At 45.0% G+C, this 27,618-nt stretch overlaps 1 protein-coding gene across 1 annotated transcript; it reads right to left on the bottom strand.

The window, feature by feature from the left end:
- Positions 1 to 14,738: 14,738 nt before the first annotated feature.
- Positions 14,739 to 23,888, bottom strand: LOC147120157 (gamma-crystallin S-1-like). The gene is made up of 3 exons (XM_085983828.1): positions 23,880 to 23,888; positions 23,546 to 23,788; positions 14,739 to 15,041 (listed from the first exon to the last, which is right to left on the bottom strand). Exons 1-3 carry the CDS (start codon positions 23,886 to 23,888, stop codon positions 14,766 to 14,768), a joined length of 528 nt encoding a protein of 175 aa, XP_085839954.1. The 3' UTR covers positions 14,739 to 14,765.
- Positions 23,889 to 27,618: the final 3,730 nt, after the last annotated feature.

The following is a 27,618-nucleotide window of genomic DNA, read 5'->3' as shown; positions in this document are numbered from 1 at the left end:
TCACCCACTCCCGCACGTTCGGTTTTGCCGGCTCTGAGTACCCCGTTGGTGGAGAACAGCTCAGCCGCTGGACTGGCTCCTCGCAGTCTCTCTCTCCGCACCCGGCTCTCACCCGCACGGTTCCCGTTCGCCTCCCCAGCCCTCTCGCAGACCGGTGTTTCCCTCCCCGGCTGCGGCTGGGTTTCTCCTCCCGCGCCTACTCGCAGGCTCAGCGCTTCGTGGCTGCGGTCGCTGCCCGGATTTTTCCCGCCGATCGCGGTCCGGCTGTCACCCGACGCCGTTGGACCCGACTTTTGGCCGGCACAGCTCCCCCTCGACCGAGGTCGAGTGCTCTGCCCTTATCCTCCGGATACTTCTACACCTTCCCCTACTCACAGTCTCTTCGGCCGCCTTGTTCCCTGCTGATCGGCTCACTCCGCACCGTGGTAGAAGGATAGTCAGTGCCTGTTGCTAATGGAAGCTTTTGTTGCTAAAGTCTTCCACCTTTCTCCTGCTGCAGCCTCGTGTTTTCTTCCAGCAGCACGACGAGGGCGGTTGCCTCTCTTCGACGCTCTTCTAGCTTTGGTAATCTTGCCGCAGGGTACGATCGGACTCGTCGCCACTGTAAAGTCTGTGGGTTGTGCAGTTAATAAATACACAGACTTCAGAAGTAACAAACAAAACAGGTCTTTACTATTCGAAGGTCCGGGCGAATCTGCCCCAGCAATCATGCCACAACACTTATATACTGGTGTGGTCACTATCGGTATTACAGTATACAGAAGCCAAACAAATAGTGCCACACCTAAAGTAGTTCCCTTAAAGGTGAACGGTTACATTCAATAGTTCCCTTAAAGATAGACGGGTACATACACTACACAGAGGAACCTTGATGTGTGGATCCAGAGTAGTAATTCCACCCAAATTGAAGGATAGAGTGCTCAATGAGCTTCATGAGGGTCATCTGGGAGGGGTAAAAATGAAGAACTTAGCCAGAGCGTTTGTGTGGTGGCCGGGAATCGATAGAGAAATCGAAGAGATGACCAAGAGCTGTACAGGGTGCCAGAAGGTCCAAAACGCCCCACCACAAGCCCCTCTACATCCATGGGAGTGACCCTCATCTCCATGGCAAAGGGTACACATTGATTTTGCTGGTCCATTTATGGACTCGATGTTTTTAATTGCGGTGGATGCACTTTCAAAGTGGCCAGAGGTAATAAAAATGTCCTCAACCATGTAGGGGGTTTCTCTTGCTTGCTCTGGTCTCCTGCCAGGCTTCTTGCAATAATTACCCGTGAGTGGTTCGACCCACTCGCCCCTACGGTTCTAGACCTTGGACTTAGATGCAGGGAGCTGTAGTGCAGAGAAAAACTCAATAGACCAGGTCGAATAGCACGAAATGGATGCCTTTATTGAACAGTTTGCAGCATTATAAAATACATGTCATATGCACAGATTAATGCAACTACAAGCATGCACACATCTATAAACTTAACTCTATAGAAATGGGGAACACACGGCACATCGTGAAAGGGGTAACACATTACAATTACCCTTAACCCCCTCCCCTAAACCTAGCTAAGTTTCGATTTGAGGGACTCGGGATCATGCTCACCACTTTAAGAATTGCGAAAAAGGCTTTGCAGCCTTTCGACACAGCTTTCCGTCGTCACGTGGGTTTGGAAGCTTCTGGCGCAGCTTGTTTTCCTCTTGGTTCTCCTGCGATGTAGGCAGCCGATACAACCTTGGTGAGCGCTCGCCACGGATGGATCCGTTACCGATGTGCTGTTGAAGAAACTGGATGCACACGGATGAATCCGTTACTGATGTGATGTTGAAGAACTGGATCCTGGGCTCCGGGACCTGAGTGTCTTCTTCTCAGGCCTGGGCGAACACCGAACACGTTCCGAACCGAAGTTGTTCCGAAGGTCCGAACTGAAGTGCTGTGTAACCGAAGAGTCTGTCCCGAAGCGTACCGAAGTCGAACTTCTCATGGACTTTTCTCAATCCACAGTTATACCTTTTTGGAACATTCTTATCTCCCGCCAAATCATAGTTCTGTCTTTGTAATAATTTTGGCGGGCAGAACTCTCTGCAGGGGTGTTTTGTCTTCATAACGGGAGTTGGTGATAGCTTAACTGGCCTTCCTGGGCCGATAATGTCTTTGCTTTGTTACCGTAACTTGGTTTGTATATTGATCGGTCTGGAGATTGCCCTGGATGGCTGTTAAACGGCTTCTCTTTGTACAGTGTAATGGGCTAAAGCGTTCGTTCAATTGTCCGCCCATTTCTTGATGGGTCTCATCCTGCCATCCAAATCTGTCCTGTCCTTATAATCTAATCAATATGTATGCTCAGTTCCATGAGTTTCGGCTTCCCGAAACTGGTTTTCGCGGGCTTTTAATGCCCTCAATCCACAAGCCTGTCTGGCTTGCAGTAACAGAAATTCAAATGGTCCCAGAAGCTGGTCACGAGGTCTGGTGGCCATTTTGTGTGCCCTTTTATCAAAGGTTTCTCTGTATAAGCTTCTTTTGGTCAATAAAGCTGTTTTATTAACCCTATTTTCCTACGTGATTATTTAATGAAAATTTCGCGAATCTTACAACCACCACAGAAAAAACTATCACAGTCTTACGAACCATATTCGCCAGAAATGGGCTGCCTGAACAGATTTGCTCCGACAATGGACCACAGTTTGTGTCTGAAGAGTTCCGGAGGTTCTTAAAGAACAATGGTGTTAAGCATTACACATCCGCCCCATATCATCCAGCCACCAATGGATTGGCTGAGAGGTTCGTTCAAACATTCAAGAAGGCTATCAAGGCAATGTGTAATGAAGACATACCCCTGCAACACAAGGTGGATAACTTCTTGTTTGCCTACCGGAATGCGACACATGCGGTTACCAACCAAACTCCAGCCATGATGTTCTTCAATCGAAGACTAAGATGCCGCTTGGATTTGGTTAAGCCAAACATCAGAAGAGATGTGGAGAACAGGCAGTTTCAGAATATGAATGAAAGGCCAACCAGGAATTTCAAGATAGGTCAACCAGTTTTGGCCCGGGACTACCGCACAAAGAAATGGCAGCCAGGAACGATCTGCACACGGCAAGGACCTCTAATGTATACCGTGGACGTTGGAGAGAGCATTGTAAGATGCCATGCTGACCAGATTCTATTGATATCATATCTTCAGAGTGTTCTGTAGGTATCTTTTACAACATGTAAATTGAACCACTTCAACCAGGGTATTCTATGCATTTCTTAGCCACTTCAATTGGTTGTATTACAAACTTATGTTTCCTGTCTCATTTGATGTTACTTTTACAAAGGCGCATGGTTTTATAATGTTCTATGTTTCTGTTCGAAGTGTTATTTTAACACTTTAAACTGGGTATGTTATTGTGTTTCTCCCAAACTGCAGACATTCTGGAAGCAAGCCTTTGCTTCTTCAATAGGGCCTTTATCTCAGTATTAACAATCAATTCCCATTTCAAAAGCTTGTGTGGTGTTTACAACTTTTGTGTTAACACTTCATCTTATCTCTGAAGCCTGTATTTCTGTTTACAGCTTGTGTTGTTGAGGCGTTTTAGATTTTTAAACCCAACATGTCATGTTTTAATAAAATCAGAAATCTGTTCATAGGATGGTGTATTTTTCTGAAATATGGCTTTTCCTTTACACCCCCTTCTTGACCAAAAAATGAGCTGGAATATCTAGACAGAGTTTGGTCAATATTCCTCATGAGGTTACAATAGCATATTAATTTCACGAGATGCACAATCATGTGCTACATGAAAATTCCTTTAAAGTCATCCTAGGACAGTGTTTTGCCTTATTTTAAATTGAACACAATTTAAAAGGATGATAAGTACATAGTCATGTAATTATCGAAACAACATGTACTTAGAATGTTCAATTGGCAGATGTACGTTCCATCGAGATGAGTTATTCATACGAGTCAAGGAGACGTCATTTGAAACTAGTTGAAGCTTGACACGCTGTTCCTTTGATCCGGCGTGTGTACAGATGTTTGTTGTCGTAAAGGCCTTGCCAGGCACTCAGTTGATTCCTTCTTTATTCGTGGTGTCTTCCTCCTTTGCTGAAGTAATTCATTGATCTTTCCTTGTTTCGGTTGCAGCTTTTCACAAATCCAATTCCTGATGCATTGCCAAGCAATGTGTGGAAGAGCTGGCGACGCCGTCTGACTGACTGTCGTCAGTAATTCGATCGCATCCATTTCCTGTGTCATGCTCCAAGCTGGGTCTTGAAAGACAGTGTACGACTGCACCTTGTATTGTTTCGCCTTTTCGGTATCCCGCAGGACATCTTTTGATATTGTCTATGGAGACAGTTTTAAGAATATGCTTGCCATTCGGCTGGTTAATATGTACTTGAACTGTTCTTTCGTTAATAACAGAGTGTACTTGAACAGTTTTTTTCCACTTCGGTCTTAAACCAGGTTTTTGCTCAATCTTCTTTTCCTGTACCCATTCTCCTACCATGGGTTGCCATGCCTTATTTGTCAATTTTTTCTGCCAATTTGCTTCCCTTATCCTCTGATCAATTCGATGAATCTCCTCTGTTACTTCTTTTTTCTAATCTAACTATCGATGTCGGGTCAAGGACTCAGAGTGTGTAGAGGCAATAAAAGAACTATGGGTAAGCGGTGTATTCATCTCAACCCCATACATCAGATAATATGGAGTTTTAGGGGACCCCCGATGCAAATGTGGCACATTATTGAGTGATAGCTGTACCTCCGGAATGATGGTGGTCCACTTATTCCCCCTGATTCTCAACAGTTTGACCAATAGCTTTTTTACTTCCTGGTTTTTACATTCCACCAGCCCCGCTGATTGCGGGTGACGTGGCGTGCTGTGCTCTAAGCCAATCCCCCTTTGGTTGCAGTAATTTTTGAAGACCTTAGATACAAAGGCTCCGCTTTAATCAGAGTGTAAGATTTTGGGTGCTCCAGCTACAATAATTATATCAGAAATAGCCCTGGTAAGTGCGATTTCTGAAACAGTTTTTGTGGGGAAGTGCATCCATCTACACAAATGAGAACATGTCTATATCCCAAAGATGAGGGAAGTGGTCCAATAAAGTCAATAAAGAATTTTCCCATTGGCTCATCAGCTTTCACAGGAGCCAATGGTGGTGGCTTAATTAGTGATGACTTATTGGTTAAATAGCATGGTTCACAACTTGCCACGTATGTTTTACAGGCTTTAAGCATGCCTGGCCACCAATATAAGGGGAACAATTTGCAGAATGTTGTTCTGGCACCACAATGTGCTTGACTTATACCTTCGTAAGCTTCTTTTACAAGCTGTTCTCGTTTGTGTCTCGGGGGTACCTCTCGGTTTCCCTTGGGCAACTTAACTAGTGCAATACCCATAGGGGTTTCCAAGTATAAGTTCTTTGGTGGATATCCTGGTGGATTCTCTTTTGTCGGGTCTAATAGCTGAATCAGTTCCTCATCCTGATTAGCTGCCTGTTCTGCCCTAGTGATTACACAAACATTGGCAGGCCCCTCTCGAGGGGGTGTCATGCAGACCGAACATTTCGCTTGTTCGTCTGCAAGGCTGTTTCCTTTTGAGTGTACTGTCCCAGTGGTATGCCCGTTTCCATGAATCACCTGACAATTATTTTTCTCCATTCTCGAACGGAGAATATCTTCCCACAATGACTTATGTTTTATGGGTTTACCCTTATGATTGGTAAAATCTGTTTGTTCCCAGAAAACTAGATCTTGGTTATATCCTCTTTTACAGTAGTCACTATCCGTGCAGATTAGTATGGGTGTAAGATTCGAAATTTTCAGTAATTAATCACGCAAGAAAATAGGGTTAATAAGACAGTTTATTGACCAAAAGAAGCTTGTACAGAAAAACCTTTGATAAAAGGGCATACAAAATGGCCACCGGACCTCGTGATCAGTTTCTGGGACCATTTGATTTCTGTTACTGCAAGCAAGACAGGCTTGTGGATTGAGGACAGTAAGCCCGCAAAAGCCAGTATCGGGAAACCGAAACTCATGGAACTGAGCATACATATTGATTAGATTCTAAGTACAGGACAGTTTTGGGTAACAGGATGAGGCCCATCAAGAAATGGGCGGACAATTGAATGAACACTTAAACCCATTTACTGTACAAAGGAAAACCGTTTAACAGCCATCAAGGGCAATCTCCAGACCGATCAATATACGAACCGAGTTACGGTGACAAAGAAAAAGACATTATCGGCCCAGGAAGGCCAGTTAAGCTATCACCGGCTCCCGTTACAAAGACAAAGTGCCCCTGCAGAGATTTCTGCCCGCCAAAAATATTACAAAGACTGGACTATGATTTGGCGGGAGATAAGACTGTCCCAAAAAGGTATAACTGTGGATTGAAAGGTCCATCAGGACGCTTCGCTTCAGATTCACGCTTCGGGAACACGATTCAGTAGTTATGATTCGATTCAGGACGTCTCTTCTTTTGAGAACGCTTCGGGACGGACTCTTCGGCCAAACAAGGCTCGGCCACGATGGGAAGATGAAGGAGGGTGGCCCGGGTACCTTTGTCGGGAGATCATCGACGACCCAGGCCGAAGGAGAAGACACCCTCGGGAAAAACGACAATCCAGGCCGGAGAAAAGGACACTCCGGGCCTAGCACTCCAGTGCCTCAACATCCCATTCGGTAACGGACCTTCCATGTGCATCCATTTCTACAACATCACATCGGTAGCAGAGTCTCCAAGGTGCATCCAGTTCTTCGGCAGCCTTTCAGTAAAGGTAACACAGGTTTAACGGATTCATCCATGATGAGCGCTCATCAAGGCTGTATCTGCTGCTTCATCGCGTAAGAAAAACAAACTGCGCCAGAAGTTTCCAAATCCACGTGACGACGGAAAGCTGTGCCAAAAGGCTGCGAACCCCCTTTTCGCGAATCTGAAAGTGGTGAGCATGATCCCAAGTTCCTCAAGTCGAAACTTAGTTTAGGTCTAGGGGAGGGGGTTAAGGGTAATCGTAATGTGTTTCCCCTTTTACGATGTGCCGTGTGTTTCCCATTTCCATAGAGTTAAGTTTATAGATATGTGCATGCTTGTAGTTACTTTAATCTGTGCTTATGACATGTATTCTATAATGCTGCAAACTGTTTAATAATAAAAGCATCCATTTCGTGCTATTCAAACTGGTCTATTGAGTTTTTCTCTGCACTACAGTTCCCTGCACCTAAGTCCAAGGTCTAGAACCGTAGGGAAGAGTGGGTCGAACCACTCAAGGGTAATTATTGCACGAAGCCTGGTAGGAGACCAGAACGAGCAAGAGAAACCCCTACATGGGTTTAATAGGGTCTGCTTTCTGTAAAGCATACCGTAATGCTGTGGCTTCAGCATATTGCGCTGTCTTATGGCCAAGGGGTATAGAAATTAATTCTTCTGGATAAAAAGAATAGGAATCTCAAAAAGTCCCTACTACTATCCCCATCCCAGCTGAGGATTGTTGGGATGGCTCTTTTTTAATTGTCATTGATGATCCATCACAGTAAATAACTTGATGGTATTCTGTAAGCGGTCTCATAGGCATTTGTCTGATTCCCTCCTCCGTATCATCATCCTCCATGATGGGGAGATGCTCTATCTTTATAGATAAGGGTAGTATCTATTTATGAGTTGCTTGAGTAGATCTTTGCCTCCCTGCTCTAGGCAAGTTCGATCAAGCTGTGTCCGAACATGTTTTTCTCTGTCATCCTGGTCTGTGGATGTGTCTACAGGCCTGGTTGAAATTTTAAGGTAATGTTTCATGTTTGGTTGCCCTATAATGAGGGAACAGTCCTACATCTAGGGTCACTGTGATTCCATATATAGTAATAGGTATTTTGTAAAAATTAATTATTTTGGTTTGTCTTGTGTGAATCCCCCTAATGATTTTTTACAAATTGGGCTTCCCAAACCTGTCCACTTAGTTTTTATAATTGCAGGGTCTATTACAATGTAATCAGTTCTCATATCAAACAGGGCTTTCACTTGTGTGTTTGTGGGCAAGGTTGCGAGAGCATAGGGGAATTCAAGAGGCCCTGGCTGGGTGCCAGGCCTTCAATCCTGGAATTGTTCATCCTCAGGATCCTGAGCTTCATTTGCTGCTTTATCTTTAATTATTTTAACTGATTTTTGTTCCTCCCTCTTGGGGGTTTCATGTTTTCCAGATCCCTAAGGGGTTTTGTCAGACCATTTATTTTCTTGACGGTTCTCCTGTTGAGGTGGACGTTGGTTCTGCCGGGAATCTTTTTGATCCCAATTTCAGTTTTCTCGGTACCCTCCCATGGCTCTTTGATAGCTTTGGCCAGTGTAAAAGCTGTTCCCATAGGGAGTCTACTGTCCTTCGCTTTCCTTTTGAGGTCTAGCCCCTCATCTATCCCATCTTTCTGGGGAGAAATCTGTCTCATATTGTGGGCGAGTTGGGGGTGTAAACCTTTTGGAATACCCACTTGGTGGTCCCGAGCCACGAGTTTGTCTCTGGGCGGGGTGGACTTGAGACTTGGGTCTATACAGTCCTTCTTTCTGAGTACCAAAGGTACCTTCTCCAGTTTTTTTATCCCTAGTTTCTGATCTCATTAGGGGTTTAGTTTGGGGTAGACCTAAGAGGTCATGATGTAATTGGATAATGCGATTGACATTATCCCATCTTTGTTGGTTATCTCAATAATCATTTAGAGCACCCTCATAGGCAAGTTTGAGGGCTGTATTTTGGTATTGATTGGCCAGGCAACCATGGACAATGTCCCAATTATCCTGTGTAAGTACTTTGCCAAAGCGACCAGCCCTTTAGTTGTGGCTGTATTAGTGAGTATTTCCTTGATGCAACCCATTACATGCCCTACCTGAGTTGCCGTGAGAAAATAAGTGTATATTTGAACCCAGTTGTTGCACTGGTTTAATGGGGGAATTAAGCCTGAACTTAGTATCATTTGCAGTAGTTGCCTCAGGTGTTGAGCATTCCAATCTTAGCAACAGATTTCCAATTTATCAAGGTTATTTAGAATCCAGCAGGTTTTTTCCTGGCTGGTGTTTCCCGGTCTACCACTCATTGTGTAGAGAGAACTCAGGTTTACTTGACCTAGGGGCACAATTTGTGGTTGCTGGGGTTGGTTTACTGGACCATTAATCATTGCGCCTCCAGCATTTAGATAAGAGTGACCTAATGCCTGTCGGCATTGATTACAATGGATTCTAAGCTGTCTATAGTTTTCCCAAAGATTGTTGTCATTTATTTCATCATGAGTTTGCCATCTTAACCGGAATCCATGGCCCCCAGGAGCATAAGCTGCTCCAGGTCCTGCTATTCAGCCATGGTTGCCACCACCTTGTTGGGCACCGTTCATTAGGCCTCCCAATTGTGCAGGTGTGCACCTTATCATTAAGGAATTTAGTGGATTTGGAGTATTTGTTTGATTATCCCACAGGATATTCTGTATTCCCTGGTTCTGATGATCAACATTAATCGTGTCATGAGTTCTAACGGTTCCTTAGGCATCAAAGCCTTCTATTTCAAAAATTGTCACTTGGTTTTCTGGAGGTACAAGGATAGGATTATTTCCCCTAATAAAGCAATCGTTTGAATTTTCTAATAAAAAGACTTTGCCAATTCCAACAGGGTTTGCCATTTCGTCGGGACCTAACCTCAGTTAGGGTTTAATATGAACTTTATAAGAAGCTTCTAGACCTCAATGGTATATTGAGGGAGTTCTGATTTAAGTTCTACAAGGCCTGATCAGGGTCTTGCCATCTCTAGAAACTTAAATCTGGGTCTTAGTACCACTGTCAGTAAAACACTCCTTCTATACTTAAAAATCTACAACATGGATATAGATATAAATGTAAGTATAGGTTCTGTATCAACTCGTTAACACACACGTTGGGCACCAACTGAAGGGATAATTACTAGTCCTAGCCCTTTTCGGGCTACCCCAGATCAGGCGTATTCCCCAGATGTTCACCTTCAACTAAAGTTAGAGATAGCCAAATTCTATAAGATGCTTAATTGGGTCTAAAGGTTCAGACTATCTCTCCCTAAAGGAAAGGAATGACCTGAAGATAACACCATCCTCCGGATAGCACTTTCAATAAGTTTAACTCGACTGTCACCTTCCGGATATTATGAGAGTCCGGAAAAACCCCTCAGAATTCTGCAACTCCCTAGAAAAGAGTGTACAGAAATTGAGTTTGCGAGTTTGATACAGAAATACTACTTGAGACAATTCTAAAAATATATAGATTTATTTAGGAGCCGACATACAGTTAACAGCTGGTGAGTCATTCACAACTTTAACAGTTCAAAATACAAATAGCTTACATTTCTTATTCTCAGAGATCCTTATTCTCAAATCTTAACTTCGTACATTTTTACATTTCTTATTATTTCTAATCCAGAATACCCACCAAAATCAAATAAGAGTACCTTTTTGATCCCCGAGACTCAGAGTTAAAAACTTACAGAGCCTGCCTCTGAAGTTGAGAATCGCTTGCCCTTTCCAGCGACTTCTGACTTTCTATCTGAAAAGCTCTATTTTTATACCTTTTTTTAGTGGTTTACCCTTTGAAGTTTTCTGCTGATGTAAGGTAATTATCTCTAGTCATCTTTCTGTTGACTTTTTTCTATCTTACTGTCTGTTCAGCTGCCAACTCTCAGAATCCTGTCTGCTGTATGCATAATTATGTCTCTACCTTTAGGTGTTCAAATTTTATCATAAAAATGGTTATGACCATTGTATCTATTTGATGCCATTCTTACGAAGTTCTTCTATTGAATTCTTAATATCACCTTAATCGGTTATAGCAGACGTCATGACTCCTAACAGTTCCATTTTCAATACAAACAAAATGGGGTCGATTTTAACTCAGCCGTGAGGCAGGCTTTGAGGCGTGTGGGGGGTTAAAATCGCAAAAACTGGGGGTCAAGAACCCCCCCCCTACCTGGTTCCCGACCCTGAGCCATTTTAACCCAAGTGTGTCTGAGGGTCCCGAATCAGGCCCGCCTCCAACAGGTGGGACTGGTCTTTAAGGCCCTTAATCAGTAATAATTGACTTTTTGTAATCCCATTTCAACAGACCCTTGCATTTTTAACCCTTTTCCCACGTAAAACATGCCTGGTGGGGCTCACGCCTTTGAAACCTGGCGTGAGCACTATTGGCTTGCTGACTATCAGCTGCAGGTCAACCATTAAAGAGGAGATTTGAGCAGTCATCACTTGCAGGTGGCAGGACTTTGTTGTTTCAGGCCTGGGGCAACTTTTACCAGGCCTAACCACTCCTGTGGAAGGTTGGAGCCTCACACACATCTCCAGTGTGACCTCCTGGGAAACCCCGCTCACCACCTTCACTCAGCACTTCCTCAACGGAGGCATATACCAGAACCATGGGAGCCATTTATTTCCTTCCTTTCTGGGTATTAGATGAGCTCGAACACCAGCCGCGGCACCAGCAGAACCAGGAACAGCAGCAGCAACAGCAGCACCAGGCTGCTGCTCACCCACCTGAAGCTGCACAGGCCAGAAGGGGCCAGTGCTTGGAAGTGGCTTGACAGCACCTTCCTGCACATCAGGGGGGCCATGGGGACCCGTATCTGCAATGGCAGCCCTACTCAGAAGGACTTCCATGAAGGTCTGGTTTCTCTGTTCAATAGAAGTCCATCGCTCCTCAAGAGATGTCATTCTATTCTGAACACTCACCATGTTTTCCATACCATGGCGACTAACCTCCTCCATGACCGTAGCCCTCCTCTCCTCTACCGTAGCCAGCCTTACCACAGAGGCAGCAATCAGTTCCATGTAGGTAGCCATCCTTTCTGTGTTGATGCGTTCATGCGCCACTGACTCCACAAATGCTCTGCTCATGTTCGCTATGGACTCCTCCATTCGCTCCACACTTGCAGCGATCCTGGAGACAAAACCTGCCAGAGACTCCTGCATCTGTGCATGGAGTTCCATCACCTCTGATCTTATGGATGGACCCAGAGGCAGAGGGTCGACATGCAGCTGAGCCGAGCTGGCAGAGTCCTGCGCCCTCCGACTAGCACTCTCCACTGCTGTCCCTGTCTCCACAATCTGCTGATGCTCACTTGTAAGCTGTGATACACCAGGTGACAACACTACTCTATGTCCCGAAGGTCCCACCGAGGTGTGAGTGTCTGCGCTGGTGCTGGGTGCGTTGAATTCTGCTGACGCTGCACCCACAGAGATTGCAGATTCCTCTGAGGGGTCTGGAAGCTCAGGCTTTTCCTCCTGGACAGTGGGGATGGGGGCTCTCGATGGTCCTGTGGGGGAGTAAAGGAAAGAGTTCAAGATGTGAGGTCAAGGTTACATGCACATTGAATTTTACAGATGATCATAAGTCCATATGATGTAACTTCAGAATCATTAACAGCGACTCATGCAATGTCAATGAGTGAGATGGAAAACTATTCTGTCACCAGCTTGCGGGGATGCACCTGTCTGTCCTTCCCCAACTTCCGCATCTGTATCAGCCCCGACAATCTCCAGGACGGCTTTCTCCCAGGGGGGTGAGCTGGGCTAATGAGGATGGCCCTCCTCCTGTCCTGGCTCGCTCTCTCCTGTTGTGAGCTCTCTTCTCCTGCAATGAGGGAGACAAGTGGAGGTTGAGTGAGAATGAAGGAGTGAGTGTAGAGATTGCATAGCATAGATACTTAGAAAGAGACAAAGATGGAGTGAGGTTGCAAGACCAAGGGCCCTCCCTGTGTGTTGTCAGTTGTGTTCAAAGCATCAGAGTGAGAGGGAGTGTGAGGGCTGCATGGTTGAATAGTTATGTGAATGTGAGCATAGAGAGAGAGGGAATGGCTAAGGGTGCATGGATGTGAGTGTCAAGTGGGATGTGGAGGAAGAGATTGCTAAAGCTGAGTGCTGGTGAAGAAAGGCAATGGGGATCAGATTGGGGGTGATGGAAACTTCATACTTACTTTTCCAGTGCGACGAAGGTCATGGAATCTTTTCCTGCACTGCATCCAGATGCGCCATGTGAGCCCCAAGGAGTTGACTTCCCCAGCCACCTGTAGCCACACAGCCTTGGTCTGACTGGGTGGCCTCTTCCTCCCTGAAGAAGGGAACCGGACCTCCCTGTGAGCACTAGCCCCATCCAACAATGCCTGCAGTGATGCCTCATCAAATTTAGGCGCAGCTCTTGCCCTCCCACTGACCATTGTTCCTGCAGCCTCCTGTGCCATCATAAGGGGAAAGCTTGGAAGCCTGCAGAGGAAGCAAGGCTTGCTGTGGACCTTAAATGCAGCAGCAATGATGACGTCATCGGAGGGGACTTGCAGTCATGAAAAACCCATTTGCAAAGGCTTCCCACATGTTGGAAATCAATTGGCCAATTGAGTTAAAATTGCGTCAATCTCACACATCCATTTAGATTCGTGTGGGAATCACGAAATTCGGGGAGCCTGACAATTGCCCACACCTGAGTTAAAATCGACCCCATAGAGTCATAATGGCACAGAAGGGGACCATTCAGCCCATCGAGTCCATGCCGGCTCTCTGTAGCGCAATCCAGTCAGTCCTATTCCCCCACTCTATCCCCGTAGCCTTGCAAGTTTATTTCCCCCAAGTGCCTATCCAGCCTTCCCTTGAAAACATTGAGTGTCTCCATTTCCACCACTTCCGTCGGCAGCGAATTCCAGGTCGTCACCACTCACGGCATAAAAAAGTTTTTCCTCACGTCCCCCCTGTACCTCTTGCTCAAAACCTTAAATCTGTGTCCCCTAGTCCTTGTACCATCAACTAGTGGGAACAGCATTTCCCCATCTTGCCTATCCAAACCCGTCATAATCTTGTACACCTCTATCAAATCACCCTTCAACCTCCTTTGCTCCAATGAAAACAAATCCAGCTTCTCCAACCTGTCCTTGTAGCTAAGATCCCCCATCCCTGGAACCATTCTGCTAAATCTCCTCTGCACCCTCTCAAGGGCCTTCACATCCTTCCTAAAGTGTGGTGACCAGAACTGGACGCAATACTCGAGTTGTGGCCTAATCAGCATTTTATAAAGGTTCAGCATACCTCCAATTATGAAGCCCAAAATCCTATATGCTTTGTTAACCACACTCTCAATATGTCCTGCCACCTTCAGGGACCTCTGCATATTAACTCCCAGGTCCCTCTGTCCCTGCACACTCTTTAAAACTGTGCCATTAAGTGTATATTGCCTCTCCCTATTCCTTCTGCCAAAATGCATCATCTCACACTTCTCTGTATTAAATTCCATCTGCCACTTGTCTGCCAATTCTGCTAGCCTTTCTATGTCCTGCTGCAATCGATTGGTTTGCATCCTCACTGTTTGCCACACCCCCAAGTTTTGTGTCATTGGCAATTTTAGAAATTCTACTCTCTATTCCAATATCCAGGTCATTTATATATATCAAAAAAAGCAGTGGACCCAGCACTGACCCTTGGGGAACACCACTGTCTACCATCCTCCAGTCTGAAAAACAGCCATTTACCACAACTCGCTGTTTTCTGTCCTTAAGCCAATTCCTTATCCAAGCTGCCACTGACCCACCTATTCCATGAGCCTCAATTTTGTTAACCAGCCTTCTATGTGATACTTTGTCAAATGCTTTAGCTGAGACAAATGTGGTAAATTAATTAACATGGGACAAGGATACCATACTGTTTATAGATGATTCTAAGTGAATCCAAAAAGAAATGAATTAAGATAACTGGCAAAGAGAAGGTATTTTATTCATGTTCAGAAATATTTCAGTAAGACCAGATCATATATTTCTAGAAGTCCCTCATACGCCTGAAAGATCCGATAGTTGAGTTGTAGCCTCCCCAGTCACTGAATCTCCTGTATTCACCGGGTCTCATGAAGTACTGGCGGCCTCTGTAGTTGGGATGTTCATAGAAGGTCCAGTAACCGTCCATCACATGGCAGGAGTGAATGTCACGGTAGCGGAAACGATCGTAGACAGAAGGACAGTCATCCATGAATTCCATCATCTGTCCTCCAAACTCAAGCCTCTCGTAAATCCTCATTCTGTAGGAACTTCCTCTGTACTGTTATATAAATATAATAATATTGGTGATTCACATTTATAAATATATACATGTAGTTAGGAAGGGATGTGAGAAAGAGGAACTTATCTGTAGGTTCAAATAATATTATTAACAATGGAATCAAAGCTATGACAATTTCTCAACCAGTTGAATACAGTAGACCCTTATGACCATCATGCAACTCTTGACTAAATTTTTATCGAGAAAAGCTGTAGAATATTTGTAATAACTTTTGACTGATTCCAGTTGGCCTATACAGGGGGTTGGTTTCTCTCATCTGTTTGTTAAAGGGACAGAGATGACTTGATGTCCCTACAAAGGGCGACTTTCAAACAGGTTTCTTATTTTAAATATAAATCTATCAGGGTAGGAGCAATAGGAATATGGCCGGCAGCAAATTCCACCCAAAACATCTCAACCAAGCAGCCCCTTATATTTACTATAGCTCGAATTTAATCATTTGGTTTTCAGTTCTCAATAGTTGGTTGGTAGGAAAAACTAAATTATCCAAGTAAACGGTCACAAAAGACATGGCACATTTCATTCCCTTTTTATAAATTTTAGACATATAGGGGAGAAATTCATTATAGCCCTGTTTGGGGTGCTAACTTTTAAAAGTTGAAAAAATTAGCACCAGGCGCTAATGTCTTTCAACTTTTAAAAAATTCGGTTTTGCGCTGCAGGAAGGAAGTGGAGCGCTAAATCAAGCATTCCACTTCCTTCCTGGAGCACAACAGGCAGCAGGCGGGGCGGTAGGTGAGCAACACTGTACACTGGGCTGTGCAGCGCTGCCGTGTTGGAAGGCTCCTTCCCTCCCTTAAAATGAAGGGCCATCGCTGCAGGCTATGCAAGGGCAAAACTTACCTGGTCCCCGACGGCAGCTGCGATCCGGCCCAATCAGCCTGATGCACTGCAGCAGAGTGCCGGGCTGATCAAACGCTGGGGAAAAAAGCAAATAAACCAGAGAACGAGCATTTCAGTACTTTTTTTCCTACCTCGTCCACCTCGCCTTTAAGTATCGTCCCCGAAGTGCCCGGCCTCCAGATGAACGCCTCCTGCAGCTGCCAGTGTTTTCACCCGGCGATGCTGCAGGGGGTGAAACCAAAGTTCGAGTCCGGGGCGCTACCGGGGTGACGCGCACGGCGATGATGTCACGATCTCCAGGCGAAGGAGATGGAGACGCAACGCCATACCTCTGCTGCAAACCTCCCGCCGAATTTAGCGGGAGGTGATATTCTTGCCGCGCTCGGGCGGTAAGTGATTAGCACCCCGTTATCGCCCCCCGGAGGTGCTAACGGGAGGCGCTAACCAGCCGAATTTCTAGCCCTTGCTGTTTAAAAAAATGGTTGGTTGAATGTAGCAGACATGAACATAACAGACTGTCAAAAGTCATTTGATAAAGTATCACATAATTGACTCATTTGTAAAATTGAAGCACATGGTATTAAAGGGGCAGTGGTAACTTGGGCACGTAATTGGTTAAGGGATAGGAGGCAGAGAGTAGTGGTGAAGGCTATTAAGAGTTACGGAACATAAAAACATAAGAAATAGGAGCAGGAGTAGGCCATTTGGCCCTTCGAGCCTGCGCTGCCCTTCAATAAGATCATGGCTGATCTTGTACCTCATCTCCACTTTCCTGTACTATCCCCATATCCCTTGCTTCCCTTAATATTCAAAAATCTATCAATCTCTGTCTTGAATATACTCAACGACTGAGCCTCCACAGCCCTCTGGGGTAGAGAATTCCAAAGATTCACTACCCTCTGAGTGAAGAAATTTCTGCTCATCTCAGTCCTAAACGGCTGACCCCTTATTCTGAGACTGTGACCCCTGGTTCTAGACTCCCCATAAGAACGTAAGAACATAAGAAATAGGAGCAGGAATAGGCCACTTGGCCCCTTGAGCCTGCTCCACCATTCAATAAGATCATGGCTGATCTTGGGCTCAAAGCCACTTCCCTGCCCGCTCCCCATAACCCTTCACTCCCTTATCTTGCAAACATTTGTCTTTCTCCATCTTAAATGTTTTAATGACCCAGCCTCCACAGCTCTCTGGGCAGAGAATTACACAGATTTACGACCCTCTCAGAGAAGAAATTCCTCCTCATCTCAGTTCGAAAAGGGCGACCCTTTATTCTAAAACTGTGCCCCCACGTTCTAGATTTCCCCACGAGGGGAAACATCCTCTCTGCATCTACCTTGTCGAGCCCCCTCAGTATCTTATATGTTTCAGTAAGATCACCTCTCATTCTTCTAAATTCCAATGAGTATAGGCCCAGCCTGCTCAACCTTTCCTCATATGTCAACCCCCTCATCTCTGGAATTAACCTAGTGAATCGTCTCTGAACTGCCTCCAATGCAAGTATATCCTTCCTTAAATAAGGAGACCAAAACTGTATGCAGTACTCAAGGTGTGGTCTCACCAATACCCTGTACAGTTGTAGCAGGACTTCCCTGCTTTTATACCCCAACTCCCTTGCAATAAAGGCCAACATTCCATTTGCCTTTTCGCCTTTTTGATTACAGCCAGGGGAAACATCCTCCTTGCATCTACCCTGTCAAGCCCTGTAAGAATTTTGTATGTTTCAATGACATCACCTCTCATTTTTCTAAACTCTGGAGAATATAGGCCTAGTCTACTCAATCTCCCCTCATAGGACAACACTCTCACCCCAGGAATCAGTCTGGTGAACCTTTGCTGCACTCCCTCTATGGAAAGTATATCCTTCCTTAGGTAAGGAGACCAAATCTGTACACAATACTCCAGGTGTGGTCTCACCAGGGCCCTATATAATTGCAGTAAGACATCTTTACTCTTATACTCAAATTCTATTGTAATAAAGGCCAACATACCATTTGCTTTCCTAATTGCTTGCTATACCTGCATGTTAACTTTCAGTGATTTGTGTACAAGGACACGCAGGTCCCTCTGAACACCAACATTTCCCAATCTCTCACCATTTAAAAAATACCCTGCTTTTTAATTTTTCCTACCAAAGTGGATAACTTCACATTTCTCCACATTATATTCCATTTGCCATGTTCTTGCCCACTCACTTACCCTGTTTATATCCCCTTGAAGCCTCTTTGCATCCTCCTCACAACTTACATTTTCACCCAGCTTTGTATCATCAGCAAACTTAGATAAATAACATGTGGTCCCCTCATCCAAATCATTGATGTAGATTGTGAATAGCTGAGGCCCAAGCACTGATCCTTGCAGTACCCCACTCGTTACAACCTGCCAACCCGAAAATGGTACGTTTATTCCTACTCTCTGTTTTTTGTCCGTTAACCAATCCTCAATCCATGCTAGTATATTACCCACAATCCCATGAGCCCTAATTTTGTTTAATAACCTCTTGTGTGGCACCTTATCGAATCCCTTCTGAAAATTCAAATACAACCACATCCATTGGTACCCCCTTATCTATTCTGCTAGTTACAACCTCAAAAAACTCTAACAGATTTATCAAACACGATTTCCCTTTCATAAATCCGTGTTGACTCTGCCGAATCCTATTATTATTTTCTAAGTGTTCTGTTACCCCGTCCTTAATAATAGATTCTAGCATTTTCCCTACTACAGGAAACTTTGGTTTATCCGGAGATTGTATGTCCGGAAACCTCGATCTAACGGCAGAAATCAGCAGCCGTTTTGTTAGGTTTTTTTTCTTTTTTTTTCTTCTCCTAGCATTTTTTTAAACAGTCAGTCTCTGGAAAGCATCTCTGAAGCTGTTGCTAAGCTACAGAGACGCTTCCAAGGTACGGGCCGACTGTTTACAAGCTGTTGCTAAGCAACAGTGTTTGTTGTCAGATACGGAGATGAAAACCTCCGTATCCTTCAACATTAGCGCTGGCCTGTCCGGAAGTTTTCATAGATCGGTATCACGCCGGTCCCGTCGGTGCCAGGTATCGTGAAGTTTCCTGTACTGATGTCAGGCTAACTGGTCTGTAGTTCCCCATTTTCTCTCTCCCTCCTTTCTTAAATAGTGGGGTTACATTTGCTACCTTCCAATCCGCGGGAACCATTCTAGAAGCTATGGAATTTTGGAAAATGGCAACCAATCCATCCACTATCTCTATAGCCACCTCTTTCAAAACCCTAGGATGTAGGCCATCAGGTCCAGGGGATTTATCAGCTTTCAGTCCCATTAATTTCTCCAGTACTATTTTTTTACTAATACTAATTTCTTTCAGTTCCTCATTCTCACTAGACCATTAGTTCTCCACTATTTCCGGGAATTTTTTTGCGTCTTCTTCCGTGAAGACATACACAAAGTATTTGTTTAATTTCTCTGCCAATTCCTTATTCCCCATTATAATTTCTCCTCTTTCAGCCTGTAAGGGACCCACATTTACTTTTGCTAATCTTTTCCTTTATACAGTCTGTTTTCATGTCTCTCGCTAGTTTACTCTCATATTCTATTTTCCCTTTCTTTATCAATTTCTCGGTCCTCCTTTGCTGAATTCTAAAATTCTCCCAACCTTCAGGCTTACTACTCTTTTTGGCAACATTATAACTACTATTTGGGGGCCTATAAACAAATCCTACCAATGTTTTCTGCCCCTTGCTGTTTCTTAGCTCCACCCAAATGGTTTCATGATTTTTGGAGCTAAGATCCTTTCTCTCTACTGTCTTTATCACATCCTTTATTATCAGGGCCACCCCTCCTCCTTTTACATTTTGCCTATCTCTTCTAAAAGTTAAATATCCTGGAATATTTATAGTCATAGAGTCATAGAGTTATATAGCACAGAAAGAGGCCCTTCGGCCCATCGCGTCCGCGCCAGCCATCAAGCCCTGTCTAATCTAATTCCATTTTCCAGCATTTGGTCCGTAGCCTTGTATGCTATGGCATTTCAAGTGCTCATCCAAATGCTTCTTGAATGTTGTGAGGGTTCCTGCCTCTACCACCCTTTCAGGCAGTGAGTTCCAGATTCCAACCACCCTCTTGGTGAAAAAGTTTTTCCTCAAATCCCCTCTAAACCTCCTGCCCCTTACCTTGAATCTATGCCCCCTTGTTATTGACCCCTCTACTAAGGGGAAAAGTTCCTTTCTATCCACCCTATCTATGCCCCTCATAATTTTGTGTACCTCAATCAGGTCCCCCCTCAGCCTTCTCTGCTCCAAGGAAAACAACCCCAGCCTGTCCAGTCTTTCTTCATAGCTGAAGCGCTCCAGCCCAGGTAACATCCTGGTAAATCTCGTCTGCACCCTCTCCAAAGCAATCACATCCTTCCTATAGTGTGGCGACCAGAACTGCACACAATACTCCAGTTGTGGCCTTAACAGCATTTTGTACAGCTCCATCATAACCTCCCTGCTCTTATATCCTATGCCTCGGCTAATCAAGGCAAGTATCCCATATGCATTTTTAACCACCTTATCCACCTGTTCTGCTGCCTTCAGGGATCTATGTACATGCACACCAAGGTCTCTCTGATCCTCTGTCTTTCCTAGGGTCTTACCATTCATTGTGTATTCCCTTGCCTTGTTAGTCCGTCCAAAATGCATCACCTCACACTTTTCAGGGTTAAATTCCATTTGCCACTGTTCCGCCCATCTGACCAACCCACCTATATCGTCCTGTAGCCTGAGGCTTCCCACCTCGCTATTTACCACCCCACCAAATTTCGTGTCATCTGCGAACTTACTGATCATACCTTTTACATTCACATCCAAATCATTAATGTAGGCCACAAACAGCAAGGGACCCAGCACCGATCCCTGCGGTACCCCACTGGACACAAGCTTCCAGTCACAAAAACAACCTTCCGCCATCACCCTCTGCCTTCTGCCACTAAGCCAGTTTCAAATCCAATGTGCCAAGGCACCCTGGATCCCATGGGCTCTTGCCTTCCTGACCAGTCTCCTATGCGGGACTTTATCAAAAGCCTTACTGAAATCCATGTAAACCACATCCACTGCACTACCCTCATCCACACACCTAGTCACCCCCTCGAAAAATTCAATCAAATTGGTCAGACTTGATCTTCCCTTGACAAAGCCATGCTGGCTATCCCTAATTAATCCCTGCCTCTCCAAGTGGAGACCAATTCTGTCCCTCAGAATTTTTTCCAATAATTTCCCTACCACTGATGTTAGGCTCGCTGGCCTGTAATTCCCTGGTTTATCCCTACTACCCTTCTTGAATAATGGTACTACGTTAGCTGTTCTCCAGTCCTCTGGCACATCCCCTGTGGCCAGAGAGGTTCTGAAAATTTGTGTCAGAGCCCCTGCAATCTCCTCCTTTGCCTCACATAGTAGCCTGGGATACATCTCGTCCAGGCCTGGGGATTTATCCACTTTTAAGCCTGCTAAAACCACTAGTACCTCCTCCCTCTCGATGCTAATATGTTCAAGTATATCACAGTCCCCCTGCCCGATTTCTATGTCCACATCGTCCTTCTCCATAGTGAACACAGATGCAAAAAATTCATTTAAAACCCCACCTACATCCTCTGGCTCTACACACAGTTTGCCACTTTGGTCCCTAATGGGCCCTACTCTTTCCCTAGTTATCCTCTTGCCCTTAATATACTTATAAAACACCTTAGGATTTTGCTTTATTTTGCTCGCCAGTGTTATTTCATGGCCCCTCCTCGCTCTCCTAATTTCTTTTTTAAGTATCCCCCTGCACTTTTTATACTCCTCTAGGGCTTCCTCTGCTTTAGTCCTTTGTATCTGCCAAAAGCCCCTCTTTTTTTCCTAACCATTCTCGTATATCCCTTGACATCCAAGGTTCCCTGGGCTTGTTGGTCCCACCCTTGACCTTTACGGGAACATGTTGCCATTGTATTCTCTCAATTTCCTTTCTGAAAGACTCCCATTGCTCCGATGTGGATTTTCCTTCAAGTAGCTGATCCCAGTCCACATTGGCCAGATCCTGCCTTATCCTATTAAAATCAGCCTTCCCCCAATTTAGAACCTTTATTTCTGGTCCATCCTTGTCCTTTTCCACGACTACCTTAAATCTCACCGAATTATGGTCACTGTCACCAAAGTGCTCACCTACTAACACTTCTACCACTTGCCCGGCCACATTCCCTAGAAGTAGGTCCAGTACCGCCCCCTCTCTTGTAGGACTTTCTACATGCTGGCTCAAAAAGCTCTCCTGGATGCACTTTAAGAATTCTGCACCCTCTAAGCCTTTCACACTCTGACTATCCCAGTTAATATTGGGCAAGTTGAAATCCCCCACTATAATTACCCTATTATTTGCACACTTCTCTGAGATTTGCCTACATATCTGTTCCTCTATATCCCCCTGGCTGTTTGGGGCCCTATAGTACACTCCCAGCAAAGTGCTAGCCCCCTTTTTGTTTTTAAGTTCAACCCATATGGCCTCATTAGAGGAACCTGTTAATATATCATCCCTCCTTACAGCAGTAATTGTCTCCTTAATTAATATTGTGACACCCCCTCCTCTTTTACACCCCCCCCACCCCCCCCATCTCGCCTGAAGATTCTATACCCCGGAATATTGAGCTGCCAGTCTTGCCCCTCCCTCAACCATGTCTCTGTGATAGCAACAATATCATACTCCCATGTGTTCATCAACAACTTCAGTTCATCCACCTTATTCGTAAGACTCCTTGCATTAAAATAAATGCCATTTAACCTTGCCCTACTCCCTTGTGCCGTTACATATTTGCTCTGCCTTCCAGTCTGACTTATTTTTTCCTCTATATTTGGCTGTACATCACCCCCTATTATAGCTCCACTCTGTATCCCATCCCCCTGCCAAGTTAGTTTAAACCCCCCCGAACAGTGCTAGCAAACCTCCCCACAAGGATATTTGTCCCGTTCTGGTTCAGGTGGAACCCCTCCGACTTGTACAAGTCCCACCTTCCCCAGAAGCATGCCCAGTGATCCAGGAAACTAAAGCCCTCCCTCCTGCACCAACTCTTTAGCCACGCATTCATCTGCTCTATCCTCCTATTCCTATTCCTATAGTTCCCAACCTTGGTCACTTTGCAACCACATCTCCATTACGACTATTAGATCGAACCTGTTAATTTTTATCTGCGCTATTAATTCATCTATTTTGTTGCGAATGCTTCGCGCATTCAGATATAGTGCCTTTAGCTTTGACTTATTTCTCTTTTTCCCTTAGTCACTGATGCCCTATTACCTTTGTTACTCTCTCTGTCCCTTCCTGACCCACTCTGCATATTTTTACCCAAAACTCTACTCTGCTCTAAAGCCTTGACATTTCTCTTGCTGCTTTTAAATTTACTCTTTCCTGAATCTTACACTTTCACCCAGCTTTGTATCATCAGCAAACTTGGATAAATAACATTTGGTCCCCTCATCCAAATCATTGATGTAGATTGTGAATAGCTGAGGCCCAAGCACTGACCAGACCTGCACCACTACCTAACCTAGTTCAGATACAGATGAACCATGATCTAATTGAATGGTGGAACAAGCTTGGGAGGCTGACAGCCTACTCTTGTTCCTATGTTCCTATGAACACAAACCATCAAACTGTAACTTACGTATGGGTATCTGCGACATGACCTGATGCTGTCATTGAATCCCATCCAGCGCTGGTAGTCAGGATATTCACCCCTGCTCAGAACATACTGGTATCCCATGTAATTGGATCTCTCATACACCACCCACCAGTCACTCTCAACACGGATGGAGTTACAGCGGCTGAAGTAAGAGTGCAGGTCATCACAGTCAGTACTGCACTCATAGTGCCGACCCTGGAAGTTCCTACCCTCGTAAAAGATGATCTGAAAAAAGCATAAGTTTGCAAATCAATTTCTTAAACTAAGATTTATTTAACAAATGTTTATAATATAACAAAATACAAGTTAACCTTACCTTTCCCATTTTGAGTTCACAGTTAGCTCAGTAACTGAATGAATGTTTCACTGCTTCACACAGCTTGGTATTTATATGTTGGGCAGAAAGGCCTCTCTGGGCTGTACTTTTGTTATTCTAATGTTTCAGGACTGAAAATCAGCAAAAATGAACAAATCACATACCACACTTGTTGCAGAAAGCACCTGAAATGTATGATGTGCCAATTATTCTTTCCCATTTGCTTTGCTGCCATTTCAATTGTAGCATGAACAAGAAACAAAGAATGAGAGTGCTTTGTTCCTCCTGTGTCAGAGTTCCATTGAACCTTTGAAAGTGTTATATCTGTAAAGTCACCCAATTCGATTTCCAACAGGGTAACTCCCAAACTGATAAAAATTAGGGGGAAAAAATCAAATATACGTTAGGTTGCTTTTGCTGTTCCAATTATTCAGCTGTACATTCAACTGCAAATCAAGCGAGAAACATGATATTCAACAATGTAGCAAAACATGAACCTGGGAGCTGTAGACCAGTTCAGACGCCATCTATAATGGGGAAAATTATAAAGATAGTTGACAGTTGACCACCTATAGAACACAGATACTATCAGGAGTAATCAACACGGATTTAGAAAAAATTAGTTCTGTTTCACTAATCTGCCAAAATTCTAGATGAATCTATTCTGTGCTTCATTATATTCACATTGGCCATTATGCAAACATTTTATGATGGCACTTCACCATGTAAACAATTGTCTGCTATAGCTTATTGATTAACTAGATGATTCATGCAAAATGCTTCTTCCCACCCCCAAGGCCATCTGCAGTCTCCCCCACTGAAAGTCAGCAACCTTCCACCAGCCATGCTGCAGCCACTGGGGTAGCACTGCGTAGGAGCACTAGGCCTGGCAAAGGCACAAGAAGACAGGCATAATAGGAATGCACAAGGATGATTAGTTGACTTTTGAATGAAATATTATAATGGTTCACTTCATAAAATTGATTTGGAATGTTTCTTTTGTGGTGACTTTTATTGTGGCACTGTGGCCAAGCGGACGCTGTGATGGTCAGTGACAGAGGGAAGGCAAGGTGTGGGATTATTGGTGAATGTGGATTTGGGGTTGGGTTTACTGGTACCACAGTCGGATGTATCGATCAAAGGGGCTGTCTGGGCTGCCTCCTCCCTTTCCTCCTCCTCATCCTCTTCCTCTTCCTCCGCCTGCTCTTCCGCTCCTCCTCCTCCTCCTCCTCCTCCTCCTCAGCTGGTTGCCTGGTGGCAAGGGCTGTGCCCTCATGATAGCGAAGTTGTGGATCATGCAGCAGACCACGACGAATCTTGAGACATGCTGTGGCGACTACTACAGGACTCCTCCAGAGCGGTCCAGGCAGCGGAAGCATTGTTTTAGGAAGCCAATGGTCTGCTCGATCAGATTCCATGTGGCAGCATGGCTTTCATTGTATCTAAACTGCCCACATGTGCTTGGGTTACACAGCGGAGTCATGAGCCACGTGGTCAATGGATAGCTCTTGTAATGTATATACCTTTAAGGGGAACTATCTTTTACAGCTCATGTATACTGCAGTACTGGCAGTGACCACACCTGTACATAGCACTGAGTAGTAATCTGTACAGATCAGTTCCACTGTGAGCCACGTTGAGTAAACACCTGTTGTACCATTTCTCCTGCAGCCTGTGTCTTATTATACATGGACACAACATTGGCGACGAGGCAAGTTCGAACCTACCGGCGACGAGGCAAGTTCGAACCTACCTGCAACTCTGCATCACCTCCCAGGGATTCGTACCTGGAGATCAGTGGATTGGAGGTCAAGGCCAGAGACGCGGGCATCGACCACGGGCAACCGCCCAGTCATCCAGCAGAGACTCAAGAATTGCGGGGGAGGCTGTCGAGAGCCAGGCTTGGCTTTCCAGTCGAGGCGGTCCAGCGAAATGGGCTGGCAACAGGTAGTGCGCAGACCGCCAGGGGACCTTGATGTGTGGATTCCGAGTGGTAATTCCACCCAAGTTAAGGGAGAGAGTGCTAAATGAGCTTCACGAAGGTCATCTGGGAGGGGTGAAAATGAAAAGCCTTGCTAGGGCTTATTTGTGGTGGCCAGCGATCGATCAGCAAATCGAGGACCTGACAAAGAGCTGCTCAGGATGCCAGAAGGTCCAAAATGCACCACCACATGCCCCTCTACACCCATGGGAGTGGCCCTCATCTCCATGGCAACTGGTGCATATTGATTTTGCTGGTCCATTCATGGACTCAATGTTTTTAATAGCCGTGGATGCGCACTCGAAATGGCCTGAGGTGATCAAAATGTCCTCCACCAACACGGAGAAAACTATTGCAGTCCTACGGACCATTTTTGCCAGGAACGGCTTGCCAGAGCAGATTTGCTCTGATAACGGACCACAGTTTGTATCCGAAGAGTTTTGAAGATTTGTGAAAAGGAATGGGGTAAGGCATTACACATCCGCCCCGTATCATCCAGCCACAAATGGATTGACTGAGAGGTTCGTACAAACCTTTAAGAAGGCAATAAAGGCTATGTACAATGACAACATTCCGCTGCAGCACAAGGTGGACAATTTCCTGTTCGCCTACCGGAATGCGACACATGCAGTCACCAACCAGGCCCCGGCCATGATGTTCTTTAACCGAAGGTTGAGATCTCGTCTGGATTTGCTCAGACCAAATGTACGAAGAGATGTTGAGAGTAAGCAATTCCAGCATATCAATGAGAAGCCAACAAGGAGCTTCAATGTAGGGCTACCAGTCTTGGCCCGCGACTACCGAACAGAGAAATGGCAACCAGGAACGATATGCACACGGCAGGGGCCACTAATGTACACAGTGGATGTTGGGGAGAACATTGTGAGATGCCATGCTGACCAGATCCTAGAGTCACAGGAACGAGTCAACCCCATGTCTCGGCCATACGTACCTGGTGAGGAACCCAATGTACAGGTTGCATCTACCTCAGAAACAATAGCATTGGAAGCTGATGAATCAACTGACGACAGGGTGTTAGAACCGCCTCCGCACCAAGAGCGAGACACTCGGGAAAGGCGTTATCCAGAAAGAATCAGGAAGCCTCCCCAAAGACTGAATTTATAAATAGACTATTTTCAGTTAATGTTGCATGTTAAAAGTGTTAATTGTAATTAGTTTGATATCTAATTTTTAAATGAGTGTTATGGTACTGTTAATCTAAAAGGGGAGGAATTGTAATGTATGTACCTTTAAGGGGAGAACTACTTTTTACAGCTCCTGTATACTGTAGTAGCGGCAGTGACCACACCTGTATATAAACCTTGAGTAGTGATCTGTACATTTAGTTCTAGAATAACCCTCATTCAGTAAACACCTGTTGAATCGTTCCCTGCAGTCTTGTTGTCTAATTATTGAAGGACACAACATCAAGATACACGGATCTAACAGAAACCTTTTAAGGAAACTGCGTGCCTCCATTTTAAGTTTTTCTATTTTTAACCATAGTCGGCCGGGTTTCCTAGGCCTCAGGAAACCCGGCAGGTAAAAGGAGGTTAGAAAGGCTGCATCCATAAGGTAAGTGCCTTTACAGTATTGCTTGTGGGCTAGGAGGAGGAGCAGTGTTTCCTCCAGGCCTGCCAAGCGTACCTATAAACACTCCCCCGCACCCCGCACGATCGGACCCTCACAAACCACCAACTTCACCTCTCGCGATCTGTCTGCTCCCCCTCCCTGCTGTGATCGGAACCCCCACCACGA

This window comes from Somniosus microcephalus, chromosome 4 (assembly GCF_052327205.1).
Source record: "Somniosus microcephalus isolate GS21.2 chromosome 4, FLI_Smic_1.0, whole genome shotgun sequence".
Lineage (NCBI taxonomy): Eukaryota > Metazoa > Chordata > Chondrichthyes > Squaliformes > Somniosidae > Somniosus > Somniosus microcephalus.
Note: the sequence above shows the minus strand (reverse complement) of the source record. Positions and strands in the feature narration are given on the sequence as shown.

Coding starts and splice junctions, on each gene's coding strand:
- LOC147120157 (XM_085983828.1), bottom strand. Junction 15,042..23,545: donor CATGTCGCAGATACCCATAC/GTAAGTTACAGT, acceptor TTTATATAACAG/TACAGAGGAAGTTCCTACAG.